This window comes from Pungitius pungitius, chromosome 12, assembly GCF_949316345.1.
Source record: "Pungitius pungitius chromosome 12, fPunPun2.1, whole genome shotgun sequence".
Taxonomy (NCBI): Eukaryota; Metazoa; Chordata; class Actinopteri; order Perciformes; family Gasterosteidae; genus Pungitius; species Pungitius pungitius.
Genome location: NC_084911.1, coordinates 19,477,796 through 19,493,447, shown reverse-complemented (window position 1 = coordinate 19,493,447; position 15,652 = coordinate 19,477,796). Strand labels below are relative to the sequence as shown.

The 15,652-nt window shown below is 48.1% G+C and overlaps 1 protein-coding gene across 2 annotated transcripts in view; it reads right to left on the bottom strand.

Annotated features, from left to right (window-relative positions):
- usp43b (ubiquitin specific peptidase 43b) overlaps positions 1-14,767 on the bottom strand; it is a 44,264-nt gene extending 29,497 nt beyond the window's left edge. Inside the window, exons 1-4 of one of the 2 annotated variants that reach the window (XM_037475378.2) lie at positions 14,323-14,767; positions 13,772-14,232; positions 9,772-9,918; positions 487-590 (exon numbers count right to left, since the gene is read on the bottom strand). In XM_037475378.2, the coding sequence (XP_037331275.2) occupies positions 487-590; positions 9,772-9,918; positions 13,772-14,232; positions 14,323-14,392 (782 nt within the window). In that variant the 5' untranslated portion in view covers positions 14,393-14,767. Of the gene's footprint in view, positions 1-486; positions 591-9,771; positions 9,919-13,771 lie in introns of both variants that reach the window. The other variant, XM_037475377.2, reaches the window with a different exon arrangement.
- Positions 14,768-15,652: the final 885 nt, after the last annotated feature.

The following is a 15,652-nucleotide window of genomic DNA, read 5'->3' as shown; positions in this document are numbered from 1 at the left end:
CGGCGGTAAAGTGTTGTTGCAGCTACTGTTTTCCTGTAATCAGTGTGTCACGAAATGCGTCGGCCAATTTGCAAACTTATCAACTAGCCAGATGTCCACTTGTTAGCTCGCTAGCTGCTACTTGCACCGTGCTGTCATGCAGCGCTGGTTCCAGAAATTGAGCCAAACAAAGCACAACATTGTTCAATTTCATTTATTTTTGGCCCAGCTAACAGTAAAAAAGCCACCATCCTTTTACTGTGAAATGGGGAGGGATCCGTGAGACGTCTGAGAGCCCCGTTGTGTGTTATTGTTGCAAAGTTATGTACTTTAGCAAACAGTCTTTATTACACAATGGCATCGCACAGGGGTGGATAAGACTTAAGAGGCCTTTAGACTTGTTGTGGACATATTTGTGGATTGCCTTCCTGGCAGGCGTGTGTGTGCGTGCGTGTGTGCGTGTGCGCGTGTGCGTGTGTGTGTGGTACGTTGAGAGAGGACACTCACTTGTACTGTGCCTGGAAATGTTCCTGGACGAAGCTGTTCTGGATCCGGAGCTGCTCGGACTGCGAGGGGTCAGGAAACAGCACCTCCTCAGCTCCGCTGGGGCCCTGCAGCACAGAGGAGGCCACCCATGAAACACAGCGCTGTCACACACTGCTGAATTCAGCCTCCATCCTTGTCCATCACTGAAAACTCATGCTGTATTTTGTGCCAGTGCAACAACACATTTGGGAACCTTTCGGAGGCTCACGGAGCATGCAGCGTAAGTTAGTTAGTGAACCGCCTACAGTAGCATCAGTCTCATTATTTAGCTCTCTCCAAGAAAGTGTATTTCTTCCAAGGTCAGACCTTGTGCAGAGGACAAAATCAACGTGCTTGCGGTTCCAATAAGCTGCCTCAGTTGGGACGTCTCTGTACTGAAGCCACTCTATTTCACGCCCAAGCAGCCGAGCTAATGGCCCTGAAAAACATTCTTTTGCTAAAAAGGCCATCATGTGGCACCAAAGCATCTTGTTAGCATTTCTCCGCCTGCACGTTATCAGGCACACAATAGCCAGGTACTTGAAAATGCATTAAGTGGTTGAATCGCACTCTGGACCCACACACACACACACACGCTGACTCTGTTCCCGGGCTGGCAGCTCGAGCGCCGCTCACAAGCAGTTCAGCGGGATGTGGAGGCTGTGCGTGTGAGGGAAGAGACGGAGACACAGGAGGTGTCTATTCTTCTAGGAGCATTTGAGTTCGCGAAGAGCGAGCGCGAGGCTGAAACCCGACCTTCCGGCTCTGCCTCAACAGGCGCGCACAATAGCAAACTCCTACCTCCTCTCAGCCTCTGCACGGATGAAGAGATTTTTTTTTTTCTCCCACAAATGCTGAAACTGTCAAAGCCCGGCTGATCTTCATGTTGCTGGTTGAGATCAAACATGCAGTGTTTAGTGCTGTATTTAGAGTTTAGGAGTGCCAACCTTTTCTATTATTTCCTTTAATCTAATGCCCATCAACAAGCTCTGCATTTCACTCCCCATTCCTGCACATACTTGGGAACAGATTCCATTGCTATAATTATGTGGAGATAGCAAAGCAACATGAGGGCACCGAGTGCAGACACAGTTTTGTCTTATCACTTCTCAGAAATGTCCGGCTCTGCCATTCCAAGAGACTGCAAGGTGCCGTGTATCATCAATAGCTCTGGTCAGGAAGTGGAGCAGGTTACATCGGCTACATCTCAAGTGATCATGGTGAGAATTGAGCTGCTATCTTTGAAATTGGTTGTCAGGATGAAATGTCAACTTTGAGCCGATAAAACATGCAACTAAACAGACAGACAAGAGATCCCAGATTGTTGTTTCTCGTCAGGTCCGACCGGTAAACCTTTACCACAAAGGAGAGGAAAATGGGAAGAGTTTAAGGTTTCAATTTATACCTTTACACACCCGTATTCTGCATCTAATACCCACTGTACTGTAGATTTTTCGCTTTGCGTGGTCTATTTGCAGCCTACAATGCGGAAACAAAGAAATATTAAGGTCATGACCTACACACCTCATGCATGTCATGACTTTGTGATGAGTCAGGGTTTTTCCGAGGTACTAGGGCCCCTTGCAGCGATGGGGCTTCTAAAATACTTGCAAGCAATAAATGTGTTTCATTTTAAACAACAATAACCATTTAAAAAGGACAGATGAGCGTGAGGCGTTGTTGTGAGGACAATCAGGAGACATGTCATACACAAAATGACACTGAAACTGAAAACACCATGAGAGCAGACGCAGGAAGGAAAATAAATGGGTAGAGTTTCAACAACAGACCTCCACTAAGTTGTATATTATAAAATATCTAATCAAACAATTTGCCGTCATCAATCTCCATCACGGTTCTTTCACTCACTAGAGCCAAGCAGGCCCTCCTTCCCTGCTGCTCTAGGTAGAGATGGGGGGGCTGTGGCCGCACACACTACAACCTTATCTCCAATGTGTTGTGTGCCGTAATGAGGTTTTGGAGAATGTTCTTATTCTTAAGTTCTTATGCAGGGCTGACGTTTAACGTCAGGAAAGGAAACATCACATGAGCATCATTGGACGTCGGAAACGCTGAGAAAAACAAACCAAAATAATGAACAATATTCAAAAGATATGCAAAGCCAGAGAATTGTCTACCTCTGCTTAATCCATGAGCCTGGCCAGTAGTGTGCCGGTGCTCTGGGGAGCAGGGAGAAAATTAAAAACTCAAATCCTTCACCCTGGTACCTCCACGAGCTGTAATTGATTTCTGGGATTTAGATAAATGACAAAGATACGGCGGAGGCGGAAGGCCAGAGGTCACCGGCTGGGGTTTTCACTGCCGACTCTAAAAGGGAGTGATGGAGACACGGAGCACGTTGTTGTGCTGCTGAAGATCTAGACAGCCGGCTCAGGCGCGTCATCCCAACAGTAAACAATAGCAGCTGACAGGGCTGTGTATCGATGGCAATGCTAAGCTTCCACAGTGAGATCGATGCGATAAAAAAAGAAACGTTGGCAGCAGAGAGGATGCAAACACAGACGAGCAGCTCACCACCACGTCCTCCTGGTCATGTGCCTCCAAGCCCAAAAATCACACGGATTAACGGCACACCCCGTCCCACCGGGGAGGCTTTCAATTATTCACCCCCCAAAAAATGTTGCTGCGAGCGGTTTAATCGGTGAGGAGACCCACCGTGAAGGAGCTCAGGCACTCTCACTTCACCGGGTGGAAATCCAGGAAATGGGCCCCCACATCCTCACAGACCACCTGTCTCGCCCTGATGCGCTTTCAGGGAGGTTGGGGAGATGCATCGTGAATGTGGGGGGGGGCGGGGGGGGTGAATGGTCCCAATAATGGCCCCCGATGTGAATAATTGAAACAAGCTGTGGAAACACACCGGGATGAACATGTGCCGCAGCTGAAGAAAAGCACTCTAGTGGAGTGATCGAGAACAGAACATGACCCAACAGCACTTCGATTCCTGCGGTGATCGTAACAGAGAGACCAGGAGACGTGGGCCAGGTGTGCAGAATCTGTGTGTGTGTGTGTGTGTGTGTGTGTGTGTGTGTGTATTGATATGGACGGATGGGGTAGGCTGAGAGAAGGGGGAGCATTATTGGGTGAGTGGAGGTCCAAGTGGTCCACGCAGCTGACATAAATAATGGACAGTCTCCTTCAACAGCGCCGCCTGTTGTGGGCTCTCGTGCCTATAAATAGCCCCCGGTGATACGGGCCATGGAAGTTTTTCTCTCTGACCCTCTGGCCCATTACTCCCCGGGGGCGATCACTCGGGGCGCGGTGCTATCCGTGCGGCCGTGCAGAGGCGCCGCCGCGTGGACTCGGGCTGACCTCGGGCTGACCTCGGGGTCGTACCTGAACGACTGCGGGCAGTGCAGAGGCTGAAGGCCGTGATCACTGCTCTGTAATGCCTCTGGACCGCCTCCCTGCACAAAAAGAAGAAACTTAGTGAAGAAAAGTAATTCAAGGTTGAAGTGGCGCTGGCACATTTTACTGGTGAATACGTCTTCGTGCTACGTGTCTGAAGAAGATTTAGCCCAGCTGTAAGAGAGCAGCAGGAGAAGCTGAGAGGGAAATTAATTCTAATGAAGGCGGGTCGGCCTCCCGAGCTGACAAGGTTTGTTATTACCCTCCTGCTTCATGAGGATGAAAGCTCCACACATCATTCAGCAGAGACACACAGGAGCCTCTGGTACCTGCTATAAAGACCTTTACAATCAACTCATGTGCAGCGATGGAGTTCGGATCAAAGGAGTAATGCTGCAGAAATACCCCCTTTTCTACTGGTATCAAATCAAAGCTCTTTCGCTAAGCGGGCATTTGTTGATGAAGGTGGGTTGATGATAATTTGCTTTTTATAAAATCCATTTGTCTTCTTGGGGAGATTCAATATGTCAGGATAACACATTAAAACTGGATTTGGTGTGAAAGGCAGGCCTCTCTGCTTAAATCATTGCCATCAACTGCTGTTTAAATCATTCCAGTCGGTCTGGTTTCAGGCGGTTGAATGGACGCGCTGTGTGGAACGCCTCCACGGAGCCAATCTGAACCACTCAAATTGCCGTCTGCCAATCAGACGCAGCAGGTTTGTGAATCATTTCTATTCATCAAACAACAAATCAGTTTGCCGATGTAACGTTTGTCACATGCAAAACAAGATGAAGAGCTTTATTCTTCTCTACAGGACAAACACGTATAGAGATTTAACAATGCATCTTTAGAAGCTTTGTGTGGAGACAATTTCAACTTTGATGTCGCTAAATCTTAACAAATTAAGTCATTAAATTCATGTAGGCTCACAAGTCAATATCCAGCTGATGGCCATTTTGCTTCCTTTAGTTCCAAAGCCAGAGAATAAGAGAGTGGCCTCCCTGCAGAGCGCCTGTTCAGTTAATAGAAAGCTTCTCCAGACGAGACAAAGCATCGCCACTGGCTTACAGAACACAGATAGCAATAATATAATAAAACTAGATTTAGGAGAAGGCCTTGGCCTTGAATCCAGACTCAGTACATTTAGATGGACACGTGAAGTTTATTTTACACTACACACACACACACACACACACACACACCTGTCATCTTAGCTCTGTTTGGTGCTTGGCCAGTCAACAGTGATCTGGGTCAGAGGTGAGAGAGGACCCCAAACGCAGAGTGATCATATTCAGACCCATCCCTTCAAGCTGCTTTTCCAGCTGGGGGCCTCGGAGCCGCAGGACGCCGTTTCAGCTTGGCAGGCCAGAGCGGAGAGGAAAAACACACACACACACACACAGTGCAGAAAACACAAGAATCGCAACAGGACCATTCGCACCAAGCCCAGTTAGCAGAGAGCACCGATCACACAGGCAGTGCTGTGCTGTGGGTTTGGAAGTGCGTTCAGGGGCCTGAGGTGCCAGCATATGAGAAAAGAAACCATGTTTAAAAACCTCAGTTTCTGGGTCACTGTCTGGATGTGTGTCCTTCTTTCAGGACCCAACCCCGCACATAGCGCCGGTGAAGGGCCCAGCCGATAAACCAGGCGTTGGGGTTCTACACATTAGCAGCACGAGGAGGACGGGGCTCATGGGTCTCTCCCGAGAAGGTGCGTGGCAGAGCAGAGCTCACCTGCACACCTGCCTGGATGTGCAGAGGTTTGTGCTGACGCCGAACTACACGTCTACGAACTACGCTTCAACAAAACAAGCAAAAAGCAGCTCAATCACTGCAGAAGCTTCACCTCGGGCTGTGGAGCGCGTGTGAAACCAAGGCTTCGTGTGGAAGTCCAATTAAAAAGGTAAAGAATAATTGGGCAGAATACTATCGGCAGGAGAATATTTGTGCGTCTGGGACAGCTGTCCAATGTGAGCAGATGTTCCAGCAGCAGGACCAACAAACAGCACTCATGCTGATCATCTGGCTGAGGTATATTCCTTTTATCGTTTTTAAACTAAGGCAGATAGATGTAACCTATTTTAGGCTTCTTGGTTAATTGCTGTTTAAAGCTGTAGCCCTATTGGTCCATAAACATTATTAAAACATTTGTCTCCTACTACGAGAGTAAATGCTGGTTATCCACTCAACCTGTTGATGTTTAGTAAAAGTATTGCTCAAATTGCTCTTTATTCTTCTGTAATGCATTTTCCCTCGTTTATGATCCAGTCAGAGCAGTTCAGCTGGCTGGTAATCACCATGTGAAAAAAGGAAAAGAAGGTTATATGTGGTTTGGACCCATAACTGAGAAGTGATTAAGAATAATTTAATGTTAATTTTGTGCAGCTTTTCTAGCGGCAATTCCAAAGTGCCACAACGCACAACTCCTTTAAGCAACATAGTGACATGGAAAATAAACATCGCTGCACAATATGATCAGAATCCTGACATGAAATGTGGGTTTAATAACCACAAATAAAGTCCTTTCTTTTGAGAATAGAGTACAGTGGCTGTTTTATTTGACATCAATAGACACTTGAATGAATTCATTAGAAGCTGCAGGTTAAGGGGAGGTCAGTGATATTCCTATGTTAAAAATGATGTTCTTTATTTGAGGATACAAAGAAATGCTAAAGCTTTATGTCTATATGTATTTCATTAAATGCATCCCTTATTTTCCTTGAATAGATAGAAGATTATATTACATATTATTTGTAATTCATACGGTTCAATTTGAAAACTGAGAAGTGTTTTTTAGATATTATTCAATTGGGCTTTGTTTAGTTGGTTACTACATATATATGTGTAGGTGGTCTGGACCTTTGCGTGAGGAAAGTCTCTCAAACTAGACCTCGTAGAATTTGAATGAAACGTCCCATCTCTGGTGCTTCTTCAGCAATGTTTGTCATGTGGAATCAAAGGAGTAACTTTTCTCTCTGTCTCCCCGTCTCTCTGGCTGTCACTACTGCTTACCGTCCCCCCCCCCCCCCCCCCCCGATGGAGCTTAGTCTCACCTCTCCTTCTCTGCACCAGGGCTGCACAACAAGTGTCTCTTTCTTCCTGCAACTTACAAAGAAACACATTCATGTAGCCGGGCCACAGGCAGCGAGAGCTTCACACTGCGTTTCCTAAGCGATAAACAATCAACACACCGAGAGAGAGAATGTGTCGAAGCCACGGGGGGTCGGCGGTAAAGGTTGGTGTGTATTGTGAGTGGGGCTGCTTGTGTGTGAGCAGGATGGTGATCTGTCACCCTCCATTACTGATGCAAACCACTCCAGACAGTCAGTGGTTGTGACTACATAACCAGCCAAAGTGAAGGAGGGAAGTGAACCTTCTTCACTTTTTCCACCCTGTGGGCTTTGGCTCTCCAGTGCTAAGTGGTAACTAGCAGTACATGCATGAAAACAATGAGTGAAGGTCCTCGGGCTCCTGAATAGGAAGCCGGAGAGGATGGAGCACGCGGACTCCTTGGACGTGCACGGACTGGTAAACTGGGCTGAAGCCCGGCTGTGACACCGGATGACTTAGCCAACCGGTCCCAGCAGAGCTCCGGCAGATCAACACAGAGGTGAAGCGACAAAACGGACAAACCAAACAAGCCGTCCCAGTGAAAATCACGGCTGGGTCCCTAAAGACCGAGAGGAGCGTTATTCGGGGACTCGTCTCCTGCCCCCAGTGCTGCCTTCGCTGTCCCTCACAAAGCGCCTTTGTAGGTGGGGCAGTGACAGCCCGCTGCATACCACAACGTCGCTGTACATTCATACAGAGGAGCAGTGTGTGAGGGCTACCAAGGGGACACGCTGCTGCAGATGAAAAGTAGGGAGCATACGATTCCTGGGGAGACGGAATAAGTGGAATTCCTTCCCTCCCGTTTTGTGATAGTGAGTAGAGGCCTATCTGGCAGCATGTTTTCGCCCTGATGGAACTGAAAATGCATGACAACCACGGTGTGTGTGTGTGTGTGTGGAGCCCCCACGCTGGCTGATGGCAGAGGGCCTGGACAGACATAAGAGACAACTGTCACAAGAGATTGTCTTCTCTGGACAGAGTCCAACGTGCTGCTTCACGCTCTCCTCCTTGTTGCAAAGGATTTTTATTTAAAAGGAGAAAATTTCTGCACACAGTCTCGCCCCCCCGCTCTCCATCCCTGATTAAATATTGCCTCACTTTTTTTGGACTGATTGGGAGAGACACAATGTATTGTGTTAAACACTCCCACACAGAGACTTGCTGCTATCGGGGCTACAATAATAGAGTGACTGGGTGTACTACTTCACCCACAAACCCTGCAGGTGTTCCAATTCACGTTTGCTTTTCCCATTAGACGTATGTGAAGAGCAAACAGAGTTGTTTGTTTCCAACAATTGCATTGATATAGCCGTCGGACAAGCTCCGAGGATTGATAAGATTGTTCAAGTGCACATCAGATATTTGTACATTAATGGTCGACTGTAGGCAGCGGGCCAAAAGTATCATTTGGACTGGCCAATAAAAGACAAGTAGGCTGACACGTCGCTCTGGATGCATCAACATCATCGCGTGGAGGGATCCTGCTGGAAATCAGCTTTCTTTTTTGGAAAGGTTTATGTCCTGGTTGTGTAAAATATCCTCAGCCGCCGTCCGGTCCCTATCCTCCATGGACCCATGTGCACTCAAGCACACTTTCCAGACCCCCCCATACATCCAAACCTCACCCCATCGCTCACTGAACTCAAAGGCAACGCAGTTCACAAAAACACTGACGCCCAGGGCATGAGAGTCCAGAGACGTGGAGGAGTTGTCAAGTAAAGTTGAACACTCTCCCACTGACAAAGCTGAGTGCATGAGAGTGTTCAACTTTCAGTGATCTGTCTCACTGCCTCATTCACACACAAATGGAAGGACCGAGTATCAACTGCAGTCAAAGAGAGAAGCAAAAGCTACGAGAAAGAGAGCTGGCATTACTCGTAAGGCTCCCTAACGTTTGATGGCCGTGCCTTCATCTCATCTTCTTTTTGTTAATCGATACAACAGAGCAAGAAAAGGTTGCATGTCGGTCATGATCATCATAATCAAAAAGGGGGCGGCCCGTCTTAAATTATACAACGCATGGCCTTGAGAGTGAAAGACTTCCTGATCTCTTTATCTCCCGATGCCACGCTGATGAAACAAGAGAATACCTCATTGCGGTTAGCCTTGGGAAACAAAAGGGTACCGAGTTCGAGTAGATTTATTTGTAATGACTCACGAACAGCAAGTGTGGCGCTTCTCATGAATTATGCCACTGGTTATCAGCCCGCTAACGCAAAAAAAAGAAGAGGGGTGTCTTCTTCACGACGCTTCAATGGCTCACATCAGAGCAGTTCAAAGTTCCATCCGAGGAGGCACCGCCCCCCCCCCCCCAGGCCTAAAGCAAGGTGTAGACGTGCTGGGAGGAAACCAAACGCCAAAATCCCCGAGCATCAGACACAGAGAGGATGCACACCTGGGACTGCCACTCTGGAGGCCTGAAAGCTGCCCTGCAGAACTAATTCTGGGACCTGGAGGTGACCTCCTGAGAGTTTACTGTGATGAGGCCGTCTGTGGAATCATCAAAAGACTTCTGGACCCCCTCGGCGGTGAGACAAGACTTGCTTCATGCGCCAACAGCAGGTAAAGTGGCACGTTAATTAATGTGCAAATTATCATTCATAAAATGTTGATCAGATGAAAAATGGCGCTCGCTACATCAAGCCACTGGAGCTCACGGTAGACCATTGTATCCAATGCATTAATGGATGGAATCAATCAGAAGGAGTCACGTATCGGTTAAGCATCGATTAGCCGTGCAGCGCCAACGTCGGTGACCTTTACTCCGGCCTGCCGAAGTCCTACCTTTCTGGGAGCTTTGGTCTTGTTGTTGTTATTGTGGGAGGCCGGATGGACGTCTTCGTGGACGCGGTCCAGCAGCCACAGGAGGAACTCCAGGGCGTCGTGCTGCGAGTTGCCACGAAACTGCGATCCGTACTTGGACACCACAGTCTGGAGAGGAGAGAGGTACACCTGATCAAAGTGGGCTCTTTTAGAGCAACATTTTAACAGTTTAATTCATAAGTTACAATTTACCGAGAAACCTCCTGTAATCTGTGAACACTTTGAATTCTACATTCTACAACTCAGTGGCACGTCAATGGGCTTTCGTGGTGTGACAGCTCGTTAGGGGTGAAGCCGTGATGCCACCTGCAGAAGCCTCCTCCTCGCAGCGCTGATTAGAGGAATCCCCGGATTACAAATTTGAGGTCCGCTTCAGTTCACACACTGCACGTCGCTCCGGATGTAAATGGCACGCGACTCAATTGGGTCGGAATGAGCTGCGTGAGGGAAAGCCAGCGATGAGAGATTTCAGCGGAGGCAGCAGCAGACTCTAATCGTCGCCCTCAAGATCCACTGATATGCAATGCGCTTCTTACGGACACTCGCCCAGAACGTGATGTAACATGTGTGATAACAAAGTCAGAGGTGTGTCACTGAAGATCCCCAGAGAGACACTGAAGGAAAGACACTCTCTGCACACTGTAGAGTCCCCGAGTGGAGCGTGTTGCAGTTTGAAAGAAAGACAGAGCAATTCAGTGCACATAAGTGTGGTGTTTGTTGAAATCATTTCAGAGGGAGCAGAGTAATAACCTCTGGAGTCCGACCTCCATGTACGATCACACAATGACCGCTTCTCACTGAAATGCATCATCTGAGTAAACATTGTGAACATGAGTTCATGGTGTGTTAGGTAACGTATGGACACATTCAGGGCTTCGAAAGTGTAACCTGCAAACCAGAGAACGACGTCACAATGATTATGTGCACTTCTCGTGTACGGCCTTTGGTCATAACTCAAGCACGCCTCGGCTGGGTCTTCAAAGTCATTTCCGAGATGTGAATACTGGGGAGTGAACAGAAAAACTGCAGGTGGATCCTTGGCAGAGGGGATAACTTTCTCTAATCTATTCTGATCTGATCTCGTCTCTGGCTCAACGATGTTAAAGTAAAAAAAGTCTAAAAATTGCGTTGAGAAATGTTTAGAAATCTAAATAATTTAGCAAACATAAAGCTCCTTGAGTAGCCAGCACACCTGGACAGCTGTTTGCCTTTGTTGAGCCATGCCAGTATTTCTTTACGCTGCATGTTTACCTCCTATAGACGACACAGCTGGGATTCGGGGAAGTCTTGTTCGACCTTAAGCAGGTGTATTTCACAGACACAAATAAATAGTATATATTTTGTCACATTTAACATTACAAAAATTCGAGCTGATGGGACAAGGTTCGGTACAGAACAGCGGATCTTTGTAAATGCCTTTGCAAACGTTGGGGGTGACTTGGCAGAAACGCTCTGTGATCAACCACGAGAACCGTGGCCACGCACTAACCTGAAGCTGTTGTGCAGCAAAGTAATAATAGTAATTACCTCCAGCCTTTTGAAGGTGGCAATTGTCTCAGTGATGTAATTGAGGTTGTAGAAAGTGCCTTGTTGTTTATTGCACTCTGTCATTAGTTTTGTGAAGTTAACACTGACTAATTTAGGTTTACACTATTAGGACTTTAAAAAAAAAAAATAGCATTTCAAAACATTTTTAAAGTTACGAATTACTTTCGTGAAATATTTCAAAAAGTGGACACAGGTTACAGGTAAATTAGCCTTCAAGTGTTTGGATGTGTTGCTATGGTGATTTCAAAGTTAATTTATGTAATCTTATCCTGAAAATGATTCGGCTAACTCCGTTAGCCACGTACCAGGAACGGGGCCCCGGTGAGGAGTCACTGGTCTACTAACTGCAACATAGATAATCATTAAAAATCAACATGGACACGGCAAATATTGACACATACCTGTGAGCGAAACCCGCTGTCGTCACAACACACATTTAGCTTCCTAAATAGGACATCAGTATCCACTGAAGGGCGGACGGCATTCCTGCTCGGCCTCCCTCTTCTTTCACAGGCCTCTCGTGTTATGGGAACCGATGAATTGGCTGTTGGGTTTGAGTTTCAGGCTTCGTCCCTGTCCAGGCCTCACTGTGCAAACACACCATCCTCCCAGGGGGGGGGGATGCAGAAAACGCACCGCAAGTGTCCAGATCAAAAGATCACATCTGCTACCAGGTGGAAGAAATGCAACCCTCCGCCTGCACACACATCTGTGAGAGCGCATTGAGGACACAGAGCAGCACTGCGACGCCTGACCTTCAGTGAACATCGAGGGAAAGCAGCTTCCATCCTTCCGCCTCTCCTGTCCTACATTACAGGTGGTGCTGGGATGTGGCGCAGGGCCAGGTACTCTGCAGGACTTTGGTGGTTTGTTTTTCCTCCTGAGTGGGAATCTGCGGCCAACTAACCTTGAGAGAGGAGGCCACTGCTGATTCATTAACTTTCAAGAACTTTTAATCAGAGGGGGATTCCGCGTTTGCAGAGGAGCAGCGTCGTTCATTTGAAATGAAAGAAAGGAAAAAAGCTGTCAGAAAAAAAGAAAAACGTTTTCAACACCTCCTTTTTTATCCTTTCATATCCACATTCTTCTGATGTGAGGAGGGTCACTATAGGGATTCGTTTTAATCTGGCTGCTTTACCCAAAACCTGACAAAGCACCTGACTTTCAGAGGCCTCCAAATGAAATAATTAACTTCCAACCATAAGAGATTCTGTTTGAAAAAGTAAAAAACAAATGGCTTTTGGACGAAGTGGTGTGTGCTAATTTTGCCTCTCAGGCACAATCCTTGGAGCTATCGGATTATTTTATAATGCGTCCCTACAGGCAGCTGTGGTATTACTCAACAGGCAATTTCAGAAGGCCTAAGCTGTATGAACTCTGGACCTCCAACGTCCACAGACCACAGCCAGGAGGCACAGTGATGGATAAGGATGCTGGTTGACAGGAGAGTCTCTCAGAGACCACAACAGATGGGGGAGCACAATCTCTAAATTGATTCTGATTGCATTTCACGTGAAGAAAAAAAAACACTTAGTTGGCTCTGAGGTCGTTTTCCTCCTTGCATTATATGCAAGTGTGAAGAGTGTCACGGCGGTGGCTGAACAGTTTGGGTCAGAATATTCCAGTAGCCATACTTAAGGATAATTAGCATTTCCAAGAATAGATCTATTGTGGAGTCTCTTTGTTCAGTGCTCCATATGATCTACTTCTTGCAATGAACAATGGCTCAAAGAAATCCAGAGCAAAGAGCTTCAGGCAGATAAAATATGCCCCCCTCCCCTTACGGATCTCCAGGGAGGCAGAGAAGGAACGCCTGAGGGCCTCCTGATAGTACTCTGCAGCCCCCTGATCCTCGTGGGGGGGATTATTAGGTAGGAAGTGTTAGATTAAATCTTTCCTGAGCAACCACGTGTTTCATTGCAACGGCAACACACCTAAACAAACACCACAGTACTTTGCTCACCGGGCCGCGAAAGAGTAAAAAGAAGTTCCTTCTGCAGGAGCAGAACTGGTGATGATTAAGTCAAAGTCATTGCACACCCACTGGGCTTGTCGATAAAACGAGGCAAACAGCTTGTACCGTATCTTTATGTGGTGGAAGGAGCCCCCAGCAGACCTTGAGCCCTCAGACTGCAGAGACTGCAGCCTTGTTAGCATTTAGGAGGAGAACCCTGAAACCCAAGGGGACCACTCTATTAAACAAAAGGACTGTTAGTGCTACTCTGACGGCACACTGTGTGCATCACACGCTTGAATAAAACGTACTCAAACACTTAGATGTGCTGAGGGACATATGACCACCACGCAAACCGCCCCCCTTGTGTTTTTAGTTGATCACCAGCTGTGTTCATCAATGAGTACACTCACCAATTAGCCCGCGTTGTTGGTGTGGTGTTGTGCGCACACTGGGTACCTTAAAGTCCACAGACAGCTGCGGGGTGTACTCCAGAGTCCACAGAGCCCTCACCAGCGACGCCAGCCGCTCCGTGACCTCTCCCCCCTCGGCGGGCCGCGTCTCCGCGCTCCTCCCGTGCGCGCGCACCGTGGCGTGACCGAGGTCGGGCTTGTACCGCTCCAGCCCCAGGTACTCGGCGAGCAGGTCCGTGTTGTTCAGACACTGGACCACGGCGTTCATGAAGCAGGTGTTGCCGTGGTTCTTCAGCCCCACGACACCCGGGATTCTGTCGGCGAATTGGTGAAGCAGTTTGTCTCGGCCGGTGCACAGGGAGGAGGACGTGCTCGCGGGGTTCTTCACCACGCGCTCCCGAGTCAGATGCGCGTCTCCCCTGATGGAGCCCGAGCCGGCGCTGAGGGTGCACGGCGCGCCGTTCCGGAACCCCCCGTCGTCGTCCTCCGCGTCCCGCGCGTCCGGGTCTCCAAAGTGGGTCAAAGTGCCCAAAGTTTTAATTATTCTGTTCATGAAACTCCCCACGGACTTCAACGATTTCCTTCGGAAGAGCTTACCCGGCTTTGGCTTTTTGTCTTTGCGCTTCTCCTCCCGCGTCGTCGGCGTCCCCCCCTTGGCTCTCTCCATGGCTCCTCTCCCTCGCTCGTCTATTTCGGACCCTGATAGCGGTTTAAATTCCGACGCCGGCGTGTCACATCTCCGCCAGCGTGCCCCGTCCGGAGAGCCGAGGTGACACCATGGCGCGGCCGGCAGGCACAGCGGCTCACTGTTGTTCCGCCCCGAGCTGACGCTGAACCTCCCTCATCCATCGCAGCGCTCACTGAAGGCGGTCATTATCACGCCGACTCCGCAGCACCTCGTCGTGCCCGGCGCAGCACGAGCCGCCGCGCCGTCCAGTTACAGCAGCGAGCGCTCCCCTCCACATCGCTCGCGACTTCGCGTGGTGAGGAGAAAAGCCTTGTGATTGCGCGGGATGCCCCCCTCCCCCACGTGCTCAGCGTCGGAGGCCTGCCTCACGCAGGAATACTTTACTTTCCATTGGTGATGGGAAGCCTGCCACTTATCAGAAGTATCACGCCACGGGGTCAAATACTTGCAAAGTAAGGGTGCTAGTAGTATCAGCAGAATGCACTTCAAAGGCTTTAAGTACCTGTGGAACGACCCCTGTTTTATTACATCTGACATGATCAGGCTGGTAATAATGAGTCAATTATGTAACATGTGACTGACTGGTTAACTACATTATTTGTAGTTAGTTCACAAAGTATGGAGGTAAATCTGTCTCATCGGGTTTTGAAAGAAAAGGGTGATTGAATTTCTAGCACTGGATATTTATGCGTTGAAAATGATGTATCTAAATGTTTTTCAACGTTAAAATACTGCAAAAATTTCAAATGCAAATAATTCAACGTTAAAATATTCCGGGACCTCAAGGAAGAGCAATCGATTCTAGATTCAAGATCAGGAGCGTGCGTCAAGCAAAAGGAGCGAGCACCCAACACAACTTGGGCTTGTCGGCAGCATGGTGACCGGATTGTAGCCATGTCCAATATTACATTACTCAAAAAACAAGTAACAAGAAAGTACATTTTTCATCAACTAAGCAGTTACAAAACATGTTATAGAAAAGTGCCATTATAAGTACAATTTAAGTGCTACGATTTGTTAGTGCTACGGTTTGCTAGTGTTTTAGTCAAGGTAGAGTCTAAAAAGGTGTGTCTTGAGTTTTCGGCGGAAGATGTAGAGGCTCTCTGCAGTCCTGATGTCATCAGAGAGCTCATTCCACCATCTGGGAGCCAGGACAGCAAAGAGTCGCCATCTCGCCGAGTGCTTTTCTCTCAGTGAGGGAGGATCAAGCCGCTTGGCAGATGCAGAGCAGAGTGTGCG